This window comes from Vicugna pacos, chromosome 16 (genome assembly GCF_048564905.1).
Source record: "Vicugna pacos chromosome 16, VicPac4, whole genome shotgun sequence".
Taxonomy (NCBI): Eukaryota; Metazoa; Chordata; class Mammalia; order Artiodactyla; family Camelidae; genus Vicugna; species Vicugna pacos.
The window spans coordinates 32,479,673-32,492,753 of record NC_133002.1 but is presented as its reverse complement, the minus strand read 5'-3'; the positions used below and the strand labels follow the sequence as shown (position 1 = coordinate 32,492,753).

The following is a 13,081-nucleotide window of genomic DNA, read 5'->3' as shown; positions in this document are numbered from 1 at the left end:
GATAATAAAAGTTGTCCTGAGATTACTGGAAGAGGTATCTTACTCATCCTACTCTTTCTAGTCTTACCTCCAGCCATTCTCCTCAAAACACCCTGCCTGTTGCCACCAGTGTACTGCTGATAGACCTAATTTACCTAAAAATTACCTTAATTCCATTTTTCTGCTCGAACATCTTTAGTGGCTTCTTTGTCCTTAAAGGATCAGGCTGATCCACGTTTACAGTTACTGATGAGTTGCACCATACACCGCTGACCAAATTTTTTGTTGTTCCCCAACATAAATGATCTATTCTACTGAGATTAGTTTCCCTCCTCCCTCGTCCAGTGTGTCCTGGGTCACTCCATGCCTTTATTCACTCTCTCAAGAGTGTCCCATGGTCTGTACTTAGCATACTTAACCAAGTTCAGTTCCCATCTTTTCCTTGAAATGTTTCCCCAGCTATATAAACACTCTCTAAATGCTTGTTGTCTACACCTTAATTACAGCAGCAGTATGCTGTTCCTGTCCTCGATGTTTCAGTCAGTTGCATTTAAATAACTCTTAAGATCAATGCATTTAATCCAAGAATTATTTCTGCCTTCCATCTCTGATTTTACATTTCTGTTTTTTATTTGATTGCAACATATGTCTCATTAAAGCCACTTTAATGACATTTTAGAAATGAACCTGATGTTAATTGTGAACCTTAGAGCTCAGCATCAGTTAGCAGACTCTCATGTTCTATGAATTATTGCTTATAATAGATATTAACACATGAAAATGCTAACTGAACTTAGCTCCCAGCCTGAAATAGAGGTTTATTGGGCCTTGTTTGTTGCACTAAAGTCCTTGTATTAAACCTATCATCAATATAAGGTTTATTAACTTATAAACAGGATATATCATGTACTATTTCCAGGAAATCAGTCTTCCTATTTAGTACATACAGATTTCAAGTGATCTCGCATACCTTTGTTTTTAATTTCACATACTTTTATTTGTATTTATTGAACTTTTTTACCTAGTATTTTCAAATCTTATTTCCAAATAAACAGGACAGAAAAAACTCTTGAAGTAGCCACATCCAAAATATCCAAGAATAATTTAGTCACTTGATCAGGTGGATAAAACGGTTTATTTGAAATGTACTTTAACTGGATTTCTGTGGCTTGTCAAGATTATACTAACTTACTACAATTTTCTTTGTTTTAAAAACTACACTTTCTAGTAGAACTTTCCCACCCTTGTTTTCACTGAGAATTTTTCAGAATTTAAGAAACTGTGGGTAAAGTTGAAATATATTCAGACAAGGAGACCATGCTCTGAAAGCAGTTAAACTACTTGTATTGTCCAAATAGTTTTCAAAATTTGATCCATACACCAGTAGTAGAGCAGCTCTGGGAACTTGTTAAAAATGCAGATTCTCTGATCTACTGAATCCGAACCTCTGGGGTATGGGGCCCAGTCGTTCGTCTGTTAATAGATCTGTTGCAGATGCTCACTAATGTATGACAGCCACTACTAGCGGCTGTATCCTGTTTTATTTCATTTGGTTTTCTTATTATGTGGTGATTGATTTGTTGGTTTCAGGTTACAATGCCCTTTTAAGATATGAAGGATTTGAAAATGACTCTGGTCTGGACTTCTGGTGCAATATATGTGGTTCTGATATCCATCCAGTTGGTTGGTGTGCAGCCAGTGGAAAACCTCTTGTCCCTCCTAGAAGTGAGTAGCTTCTTTACTCTTACTGTAATTTAAGTTTGTTCACTTTAATGCAGTTTCACACTTAGTAACATTAAAGTGATGTAGAAGTTAAAATAATATTTTTTGGTTTTTTGGTTGCTAGCAAGACACACTTGTTTTCCTATTTTTGTTACTCTTCTTCAGAACTTAAATTGCAGGGAATTTTGTTACTTTTTTTTTTTAATAAATAGCTTATGAAGCAGTTCTACTCTTTGCCAAAGTGTAACTGGTTATTTCTTTTGTTTTAGCTATTCAGCATAAGTATACAAACTGGAAAGCTTTTCTAGTGAAACGACTTACTGGTGCCAAAACACTTCCTCCTGATTTCTCACAAAAGGTAAAGACAGGATCTTAGACAGGACTGAAGTAGCAATTGAGAGCTCTAAAAAAATGGAGTAACTTTGAAGTTTATTAAGGAATTATTTTAACTTAGCGAGTCAGATGACCTATGTTAAATACCAAGTGCACTCAGTATTTTTATAGTACAATATTAAAATTATCTGTAGACTTTTGTCATGAATTCCCAACAGTTTTTCTGCTTTTGTTTCAAGGTTTCAGAGAGCATGCAGTATCCTTTCAAACCTTGCATGAGAGTAGAAGTGGTTGACAAGAGGCATTTGTGTCGAACACGAGTGGCGGTGGTGGAAAGTGTAATTGGAGGAAGACTAAGACTAGTGTATGAAGAGAGTGAAGATAGAACAGATGACTTTTGGTGCCATATGCACAGCCCGTTAATCCATCATATCGGCTGGTCTCGAAGCATAGGCCATCGATTCAAAAGATCTGGTAAGTACCTGTTACAATAACTCCTGTTGAAATTGTCATTGAGGCCAAATTGTACGACTTGGTTATTCTCTACAGAACAACATAGATCAAAAATAGCATTCTAGTTGCCTGGGTTGCTTATTCTGCCTTAATTAAGGAAGCTTCACACCAGAATATTAATGTCCTAACTAATTCCTTTATATCCCTTCCAATTGTGCTCAATTGAAAAATAATGCACTTTTGGTCACAACTACATTTGTTTTCTTACACATTTTTATACAGCCCATTTGAAAGATTGAAAGATAATGTTTCCATTTCCATTCATTTAGTCAGTTAATTTAATAGCAGGATTAAATGTGGTTAGACTTAGTACTAAACACATTAAACATACTACGAAAGTTGTAATTCCCTAACTGGGGAATTCCCAGCATTCTAATTGGCTGAATGTATTTAATAGCACAGGTACTCTGAAGAGAGAAAGACTTTTAAAGAATATTATTCACCATAAATGTAGAAGGCATGTATTTTGCCATGTTTTAGAATATACATACTCTGTGAGTTTGAAACCTTCAAAGAAACGTGGTTTTTGGTCTTCTCACAAATGCTGACAGATTAGTATGTAACTTTTCCTTGTAGATATTACAAAGAAACAGGATGGACATTTTGATACACCACCACATTTATTTGCTAAGGTAAGAAGTTTTTATAAGAACCCTCATTTGTAAATTAGGTTTGAAAGAGGGTTGTGGGTTTTTTCCTAAAATTTTAGAAATCACAATTACATATGTTCACCTAAAAGGATTAAGACCTTGTAATTCATATGTGTCACAACTATTGATTATTGTTCTTAAATTCTGTCTGTTTGCCTGAATTCTCTCTACTTCCTAATGGAAGTTTGAGTTATAATATTAGGTAGATAGGAGAAGGCATTTGGTATTTTCATCTGGTAACCCTTTTCAAATTGGTATTATTTTCATTATTAAGATGATAACACTTATAACAGTAGATGTGCTTTCATGTGATTCTTTAGGTGAAAGAAGTAGACCAGAGTGGGGAATGGTTCAAAGAAGGAATGAAATTGGAAGCTATAGACCCATTAAATCTTTCCACAATATGTGTTGCAACCATTAGAAAGGTAAGAGAATAGGTTTTAAAATATAAAAATGCAGTTGTAAGAACTGAGTTTAAGGTAATAGAAGAAGGAAGCCCCTAACATACTCATTTTGGCATCAAATATGTGCATTTGGGTCTTCACTGGGGAGAATGTTACTAGTCATTTCAAAATAAATTTGAATTCTCTTACCAGAAGTTCTCTTTTTATATATCTTGTTGTCAAGATTGTCATCTTGAGTTTGCTACCTTTATTTCATGGAAGCATATCCTTAAATTAGAGAAAGAATATTTAAGTTACTTCCTGTTCGAAGCTTGTCCAACACAGAATTGTAGTAAGGCTGAGTGTATCTTCAGTTTTCTGTTTGTGTTTTGTGCCTTTTTTCCCCTTTTGGTGTACTTTATTTCTTCTTTTCTCTCTTCTGAAACTGCTTTTATGAAAAGATATAGAAGAATGGTTCTCATTTTAAAGTCCCCAGGTGATTCTTAAGTACAACCAGGGTTAAGAGCCATAGATCCAGAATCTGCTTACATAAAGGTGTACCTAAATTGTGATTTGCATTTCAGTGCAGTTTAAAACCTTAAGCCAAAAACATTTTTAACAAATGGGATGGCTGCCATGTCCCAAGCAACCCCTTGTGTTCAAGGCCACACAGCTAGACAAGACTACCTCCTTGTTCTTGCTCTTCACCTGACTGGTGGTCAGAACCACCTAGTACTGTTCAAAGCATAGATTTCCATAATCTACTCCAGACCTAGTCAATCAGAATCACAAGAAATGTTGCCCAAACATTTGTATTTGTTTAAAAAAGAAAGAGAAGAAAAAGTTCTCTAGGTAATTCTGACAGTTAACCAGGCTTGGAAATCAGTGCCATTGTGCCATGCCCTATATGAAATGAAAATGAACCTTCATTGAAAAAATACTTAATGAACTCTTGCCATTACAGGTTCGGTTTGGACTCTAAAAAGTTTAGTCTTGTAGGACAAGGTAACATGAGTAAAAATAACTTTAATACGAGATCAACTATGATTTAAGAAAAGTGGAAAGTACTGTTGGCAGTTCAAATAAAAAGAGATCACATCTTCCCGGAGGAATCAGGGAAAGCTCTGGAAGAGAGCACATTCAAAAACTTCATCTTAAAGTATGGTAAAAACAGGACCAAGCAGAGATGCAGGAGGAAAGAGAACGTGCACAAAAGCATCAAGATGGGAAAAGTATGGGCCACAGTGAGGAAGTGGCGAGTGGTTCACACACAGTACACATCAGACAGGTTGCTTTGAATATTCTGGGCCAGGTGGTTTGTTTATAAGGAACAGAAAGCCATTCAAGTGAACTCTAGGAAAGTTGCACTAAGGACACAGTGGGTACTCTCACAGACATGCAAGGACACAGGGATGAGCATTGGAAAGGCTTCAACTTAGTGTTATTCTCCACCTCTCAGGGACCTCTTTGTTCCATCTCTGCTCTGCGTCTGTGGCACTTCCCTTTCACTCTCTCTTGACTGGTGTCCTCCTCACTCAGTCTGCACATAGTAGCTAGCTCCTAGCCCTGTTTTGTATCATAGCCTTTCATTGCCAGCTCCAACCCATGGCTTGACCACAGTCTCTGTTAATAGTAATTACTGAGACAGAATCCAAACAACAGAGTCCAGCCTTTGGCTCCGTGCCTGAAGTCTAGATACTAGCCCCTGGTCCAGTCAGTTGTATTTAGAAAGGGAGAAAAGAATCCTATGTGAGTTGGGGTAGTCCTTTCCAGAGGTCTTAGAGCTATTAAGATTAAAAAGAAAGTTAGTGTAGGTTTCCAATTAAGTTGAAATCACTAGGAGAGAGGAACTTGGGGGCAGAGACAGAAAGATGATGTGGAACCAGGTTGTTCAGTCTTGAATGCTTGGTTAGGCTGTCTGAGCTTTCTTTCATGAACAGGATAGGTTGGTACAGGTTTCTGGCATGAGCAGAGGTCATACAATAGGAAAGTTTAACTGTGTAAGAGGGGAGTGTCCATGGAGGAAAGCCGAAAGCAGTGAAATCAAACAACATAGTGGAGAGAGTGAATGGCAAGGATAGAGATGCTGAATGTTAGAAGGGAGTTATGATAGGACCTGGTGATTGATTGCTTTTTGTAAGGAGTGGGAGAAGGAGTTGTTGGTTTGATGCCCAATACTAACTCCCAGAGGATGTGTTCAGCATACAGGTAAAATGCAGGCCTGAGACTCTGGAGGGGAGACAAACCCATGATGAAACTTAAGTTGTTGGCATAAAAGTCAGTCATTGAAGCTTGGGTGTGGATGACATCACCCAAACAAAAGAAAAGGGCTAAAATCAGAAACAAGGTTTGGAGGGGAAAGGGTAGCCACCAAAAGAAATGTGGAAGGAATTTGAGAAGGCGAATCAGTAGGCTGTAATGTAATGAGAGTCTGGGAGAAAATGTTTCAGAAAATTAAGAGTACTCAACAGATATCAGATACTGTAGGGAGGCTGAAGTTTGAGGAGAGTTTGTTGGGGAAGAAACACTGGGCTTGAGAAACTAGGAGGTGGTTGGTGAATTTCGCAGTTTAGTAGGGGAAGGACAGTCAGACTGCGAGGAGTTACATGGTACATACCTTAAATTGGGACTCTGGGTGAAAAGTATGAGTTCATTATACTGTTCTTTGTACCTTTCCTGTAAGTGTAAACTGTTTCAAAATAAAACATTTTTAATGTAATGGAAATTGGGAGACATTAGAGTATAAGAGATGGTGTTTTAGGAGCAAGGTGTCAGTGACAGTAGGACAAGATGGAGAAGTGTGTCTTGAAGGGGAGGAAAGGACGATGACAGTCTGAGATGTGAAGGACGGACTGTGAGGCCCCTCATGTAGCTTCTGTCCTAGAGGAGCATGGGTGTCCGTAGTGTAAGAGAGGTACAGCTGGAGCCTGAGGAAGGAGAACTGTCTGTGATAAATCAGAAGGAAATAGGTAGAGGTATTAGCCATGACTAGGGATTTGAATAGTAAAGGAGCACTCAGCCCGTTTTCATGGCGCCACCGCAGCAGACAGCCATAGCCACTGGCAGAGGAGCTCTTTTCCCTGGACCTCTGAAATCACTTGTGTGTAACCATGCTTTTGTTTCTGGTACACACTAGGGTTACATAGTTTTTTTATTATTATTATAATTTTGGTTATTTAACATAATTCAATAAAGAAGCATTTTTCACTTTATATGATAAAGATTTCCCTTTCTTTTAAACTGTCACTTAATTTAAAGGATTGTTTGTATAATAGTGGTACCTAATTTTAAATACTTAATTTAAAAGGTGCTGGCTGATGGATTCCTGATGATTGGGATCGATGGCTCAGAAGCAGCAGATGGATCTGACTGGTTCTGTTATCATGCAACCTCCCCTTCTATTTTCCCTGTTGGTTTCTGTGAAATTAACATGATTGAACTTACTCCACCCAGAGGTACTTCTTCCTTACGTATATATATATATATTTCACCGTTGCTTTCTTTTTACCCGGTACATGTTTACAACATTTACCACAGCCCAAAATTTCTTGTTGTATGAATATCTAATATGTGGTGTGTACACATACAAACATACACACAAGAGCTGCGGGGTACTTTAAAAACATAAAGCACTGTATCCTAGCTAGTGTTAGTAAATTACGTTGGTATAAAATTTTTTCTAAGCATCTGTGCCCTTACCATTTGAATTGGTATTCTCAAGCTCTGTTGAGATGGTGATGTAATTTCAAAAGGCTATCGCATACACAGACTTTTTTAAAAATAAATACTTTAGCCTTTGAAGGAAAGCAAGTTTCCATCTTTAGATTACCACGTGACTTTTTAAAAAAAGAATGTATACCCTTAAATAGCTTTTATGGCCTAATCAGTAACTTTTCTAATTTCAGTATCTAAGCCTTGAGTTTTTCTCTGGAGAAGAAGAAAAATCAGAACAGAGAACTATAAAAATAGTGTTTGCTCAGCCTGTTTTCTTTCTTACAAAGAAAGAAAAATGTTACTGAGAAATATTAAATGTTAGACTGTTCTAAACCTAGGATTGAAAAAGCAAAAGCCTGAGCAGATGTAGAAAACAAACTTACGGTTACCAAAGGGGAAAGGGTTGGGGAGGGATAAATCAGGAGTTTGGGATTAGCAGATACGAACTACTACATACAAGATATAGGTCCTGTTGTATAGCACAGGGAACTATATTGAATATCTTATAATAACCTATAATGAAAAAGAATATGTATGACTGAATCACTGTGCTGTACACTAGAAACTAACACAACATTGTAAATCAACTCTACTTCAATTAAAAATAATAAAGTAAAAATTTTGTGAAAAGCAGAAGTCTGTAGTTGTTGTAGACAGAAGAGTCACTTTGGCGTTAGAGTAAGTGGGCACACCGGTGTCTGTCTAGAAAAGGAGGAAAATCTATAAAATGGAGAAACTACTGTAGGCAACAATATTAGAGCTTGAGTTAAAAGTTTATCATATAACATGAAATCTGAGATTGTAGTGAGTACTGAATTACTTTATATCTACATTTTAATATTATGCTAATTTTAAATGAACTGCTAGTTAAACCAGTTGTGTTTTTCAGGTTATACAAAACTTCCTTTTAAATGGTTTGACTACCTCAGGGAAACTGGCTCCATTGCAGCACCAGTAAAACTATTTAATAAGGTAAATTTAAATGATTACATGGAATTTTTTTGATGCCTCACAAATGCAAATCATCATTGAGCAGATCTTTGCCTTATGTTAGAATTTCTTGGTAGAAATTAATAGAAATAAATATATATTAGTAAAACAATGTATTATCTTTACCTAGAAATTGAAGCTTTTTTCCAAACTTTGTTTCATTTTTAATCTGAGTAAAATAGAAATGAATACAGTTCCTAACTAGTACTTACTTGCTTTACCTTCATATGTTTCAATAATTAAAGAATTATTTGGGATTTTTTGGTCTAAACTGTTAATTGCTTATGTTGCTTCTTTTCTTTTCTTTCTTAGTGTGGAGTTATACGTTTTTTTCACTAGTATTAATGTTTTGCTTCTCCATGTTAGGATGTTCCAAATCACGGATTTCGTGTAGGAATGAAGTTAGAAGCAGTAGATCTCATGGAGCCACGATTAATATGTGTAGCCACAGTAACTCGAATTATTCATCGTCTCTTGAGGATACATTTTGATGGATGGGAAGAAGAGTATGATCAGTGGGTAGACTGTGAGTCCCCTGACCTCTATCCTGTAGGGTGGTGTCAGTTAACTGGATATCAACTACAGCCTCCAGCATCACAGTGTAAGTTGGTATACAGAAAAGGTGTCCTTTTGTAAAAATCAGCAGTTCTCCGAGGACTATCTCACATAATCATCTTGTGAGCTCACAGGACAAGAATATACCTATGTCTGATTGGTTGCCAGGTAAGATCTTAAGACTCAACAACAATATCACAGAATCAGACCATGTGTACCATGGCAGTGTGAACTCAATAGTCAATTACATAATTACTGTAGAAACACAGCATTAAGACACTCACCAAATTAAACTAGACTTACTTTAATGAGTTTAAAATTATAGGCTAAAATTTGCTGGTGTGTAGGAAGTACTTTTTGAATAAATAGTGGAATCTGTCTGGTATTAAGGTTCATGGTTTTGCAGAAACAAATACTCTTATTTTCAAAGCATCATGTACTTTTACAAGCATAATGGTCTTGGTAAAGATAGTTCATCTAAGTGGTATCTAGAGTTGTAAGCAATTATCCTAGTACCAATTTTCCCTTTTATTTTTCAGCATCAAGAGAAAGCCAATCAGGTTCATCAAAACAGAAGAAAAAGGCTAAGTCCCAGCAATACAAAGGACATAAGAAAAGTGGGTCACCACATGGTGTTTATATCTATTTCCTGACTTGTTAACCAGTTGGGTCTTGGGATTCTTGCACAGAAATGACATCCCTTGTGAGAGCTGATAACTTTGCATTCTGTATTATGCTTAAAGGTGCAGTATGCCATAAAAGGCAAGCCTCTTCAATAAAGAGAAACACTTAAATTTTGATTGACAGGAAAAATTACCATAATATTTAATATATGGTAAAGAATAGAGTGTGTGGATGATTCTTAAAGTAATATGTAAACCTACTGAAAATTAGTCCTTTTCTTAAAATACCTTTATTAAAAAATTTTAAAAGCAGATGCTTGACTTGGAGCCTAGTAAACCCATTATTCTTATATAAACCAAAACTCTTTCTAGAATGATACTTAAGTTCAAGTTGATGGCTAACAAAATCAGGCTTAAGAAAATTTTTCCTAGTATGTTTTCTATATTATACTTTACCTTACAATGAAAAATAATTGGCAGTAATAGCCAAAAATCATGTAAAATATGTTGCTAGCTCTGTTTGATTCTTTTGAAATCTTTTTTCCCCCACCATAGAAAGCCAGATTTTTCTCTTCATGAAACTTGTGGAATATTTCATTCTGAAATAAGATTATTTTTACTTAAAGATATTTTTAAAAGTAAAAAGTACATTGAAGGGTTAAAACTAAAACATATTTTTCCAGCTGACTTGCTGTATGTTCAAATAAGTGCTGAACTGTCTCATTAACAGCCAAGAGACTGAAACAGCATGAAGAATCAAATATTCTCTTCCCTTTTTGAGCACAGCTGTTTGTTTATACTTTTTTAAGTGGGGAACTTCACTTGCAGCAGCCACTGCTGTGGTGCTCTAGTCTCCTCCCCACAGGAAACCCACGTCAGCCTCACAGCAGTGATAACCGTCCAGCGTCCAGCCTGGCTTTTACCCTCTCTTTGATGTCATAGACATGAACCGCCCATAGACAGAATTATTTTGATGCCTAGCTGCTTGCCGTATTTGATATTCACCTAAAAGAACTTCAGAGAATATTTTCAGACCAGGCAGACCAAAGTGATTTCCAGCTTATCCGGAAGTGATTAGCAAGAGTTCACATGGTAACTTCAAGTCAGCGGACTAATCATAGCAGACGTGATCACTGAGCTTTCTGTGAGGCTGACTAACATAGGCTGCTTCGGACTGTCTTTTCACTTTCTATTGGACAAGTCAAAGATTTCAGAATTTTCTTTCCAATGTGTTGAATTTTAAGAATGCTTTTTATTACTCAGGGACTGTATTACATATATTTTGAAGAAATAATTTCTGAGCATTGTACACAGTTCAAATACCTCCCTCAGTGTGACTTAACAGGGTTTAATGATTTTAAATTAATAGGCTAGGGACGTGGGAAGAAATATGAAATTAATGAAACTAATATCTATCCCAGTTTTTAGTGACATTTAACATTACACAGATTTCTGGATTCACTGAAAAATGAATTTAGCTATAAATATAACATTTTCTTTAACATTTTAATAGCTCTTAATATTATAACATCATCTTTAAGGCCTTTAAATTGTCCTCTGGGCATAGGGAAAAAAAGAACTGTGGACACACAGTCCTTTGTCAGAAATCTTTGAGGCCAAATGTATCTTGGAATTCAGAATTTTTCGAATTTTAGAAAAGAAGTAGTGTTTGTAGCATACATCATGTAACACCTCTTGCAGACTCTGGAGCATTTTCTGAAGTAAAATATATGTAAGTAGTAATAAATGGACCAAGTAAAGATTATAAATAGTACCACCAAATGAGGTCTGGTTCTGTTGCCAAAATTTTGCCCAAAAAACTTTGAATTTTGGAGTTGAGGATAAGGAATTGTGCTGTATGAATGAAGAAGCAGTCTTCATTGTAAGGGTACTATCTGTTCCTTTTATTTTTCGCATTACTCAGAAAATAGTTTATTAGAAAATTTTCCCACAACACTTTACTTACCAAAATAAGAAAGAATTTGGGGTCCAGGAACCTACTGCATGCAGATTTACATCAATCATTTAGGCCACAAAACCTTTTACTTGTTCTTAAGTTTGTCTTCAGATTATTATATTTTGACTCTGTTGTTTCATCTAATGGCTCTTTCGTCTTTTTGTACTTGAAATCGTCCATCAGTGTGTTCTTTGTAGTGCTTATCTTTTACAGAAATAGTTGTTTGACTTCATTGTTCTAGCTCGGTTTGTAATGAGCTGTGTTCACACTGTAAAGGGATAACTAGTGCTTGTGAAAAATAAGAGTAATGTTCTGTCAAGAGGATCACGTAGACTGTTGTGTGCATGTAATCTATCAATCTGAAAAGCCTTTTTTTTCTCAAGGTTTAGTAATTCTAGAGCAGGAAAACCTGCACTGATTTCTGTACCATCTATTGTAAGCAATAGAGAGTTGGAGATTCTCCTTGCATTTTTAGCTCCAAGTAGTACATTAGACTGTTTCATCTAAAGGATTGCTGCTGATGGTTTTGGTTTGGCATTTAGAGTTGAATGTGTACACATAGGAGCTTAGTTTCCAGATGATTTTACATAGGAATACTGACTTCAATTTGTCTTTTAGTCCTGATTTTGCAAAGCGTAATTTCTGATTGCTCTTGCCTGTGTCATTTGTAAGCTCTGGAGGAAAACAGATATAATTTATAGTCACAAAGATATGCAAGTATCCTTCAGCTTTCAACCTGATTAAGGTGGTATGATTGGTTGTTCAGTATCTGCAAAGTTTAGAGTATTTTTTTTGTTGGTGGTGAAAGCATTGTATAAGTCTTTGGGGGCTTATATTTGCTTATGAAACTATAACCGAAAGGTATTTCAAAAGAAGTTAGACTGCTTAAGAACTTGCAGGCAACAAACCTTTAAATTTTAGAAGAGCTTTTCAGTATAAGAATTATAAATGTTTTCTAAAAGAGTGGATTGTAAACCAAAAGTTAGGGGAGCACATTTCATATCAGTAAAATCCTGCCACTCGTATAATACATTTATTAAACTGTTTGATTTCTCCCTGGAAAGTGTTTGGGCTTATGTGGGCAGTGAAATGCTATCCTATAGGTAGGGTTTTGAAACCTCTCTCTTCCGTTGGATTTTCAATCCCCCTGAAATTTTTCTTAAAGGTAATTAGCCAGCTCTTCTCCACACTCAATGCTTTCTGTTGTTCATTTTGCTTTGTTTTATTTTAATTTGACTTGAGAGTCAGGAACCAGGATTACTAGACTCTCAGAGGCTAGAAATAATCTCCCCCATCATCCACTCCCTAACACACACACAGACACACACGCCTTGTTTTCAGAAATACGAACCTTGCATACTGGGTTCTCTTTTCAGAGTATCCTGTGCAACACATTTCCTAGTTATGATGCACTTTTCTTACCACGCATGCCAGTGAAAGCTTACTTTAGTTTGACTTGATGTTTAGAGAGGAAGATGCCAGTTGAGAAGAAGCCTGTCAGTTTGTCGAGCCTGCCCATGACAGGTGAGGTGCGGAGGAGCTTCTCTGGTGACGAAGAGTTGACTCCTCCTCCATATCGAACCCTTCCAGCACAGACAGCCCCGGAGGCCTTCCCACCTCCCCGCACTAGCCGAGAGTTCAGTCCCAGCCTCAAAACAGGTA

General features: G+C 36.5%; 1 protein-coding gene across 11 annotated transcripts in view; it reads left to right on the top strand.

Annotated features, from left to right (window-relative positions):
- The window catches only part of MBTD1 (mbt domain containing 1), a 61,790-nt gene that overhangs the window by 40,692 nt on the left and 8,017 nt on the right, over nucleotides 1–13,081 (top strand). For all 11 annotated transcript variants that reach the window (XM_072938704.1, XM_072938703.1, XM_031676294.2 and 8 more), the window contains 9 exons: nucleotides 1,570–1,704; nucleotides 1,971–2,059; nucleotides 2,274–2,508; nucleotides 3,124–3,179; nucleotides 3,518–3,622; nucleotides 6,888–7,035; nucleotides 8,184–8,266; nucleotides 8,651–8,885; nucleotides 9,379–9,456. In XM_072938704.1, coding sequence (XP_072794805.1) covers nucleotides 1,570–1,704; nucleotides 1,971–2,059; nucleotides 2,274–2,508; nucleotides 3,124–3,179; nucleotides 3,518–3,622; nucleotides 6,888–7,035; nucleotides 8,184–8,266; nucleotides 8,651–8,885; nucleotides 9,379–9,456 — 1,164 coding nt within the window. The remainder of the gene's footprint in view (nucleotides 1–1,569; nucleotides 1,705–1,970; nucleotides 2,060–2,273; nucleotides 2,509–3,123; nucleotides 3,180–3,517; nucleotides 3,623–6,887; nucleotides 7,036–8,183; nucleotides 8,267–8,650; nucleotides 8,886–9,378; nucleotides 9,457–13,081) is intronic.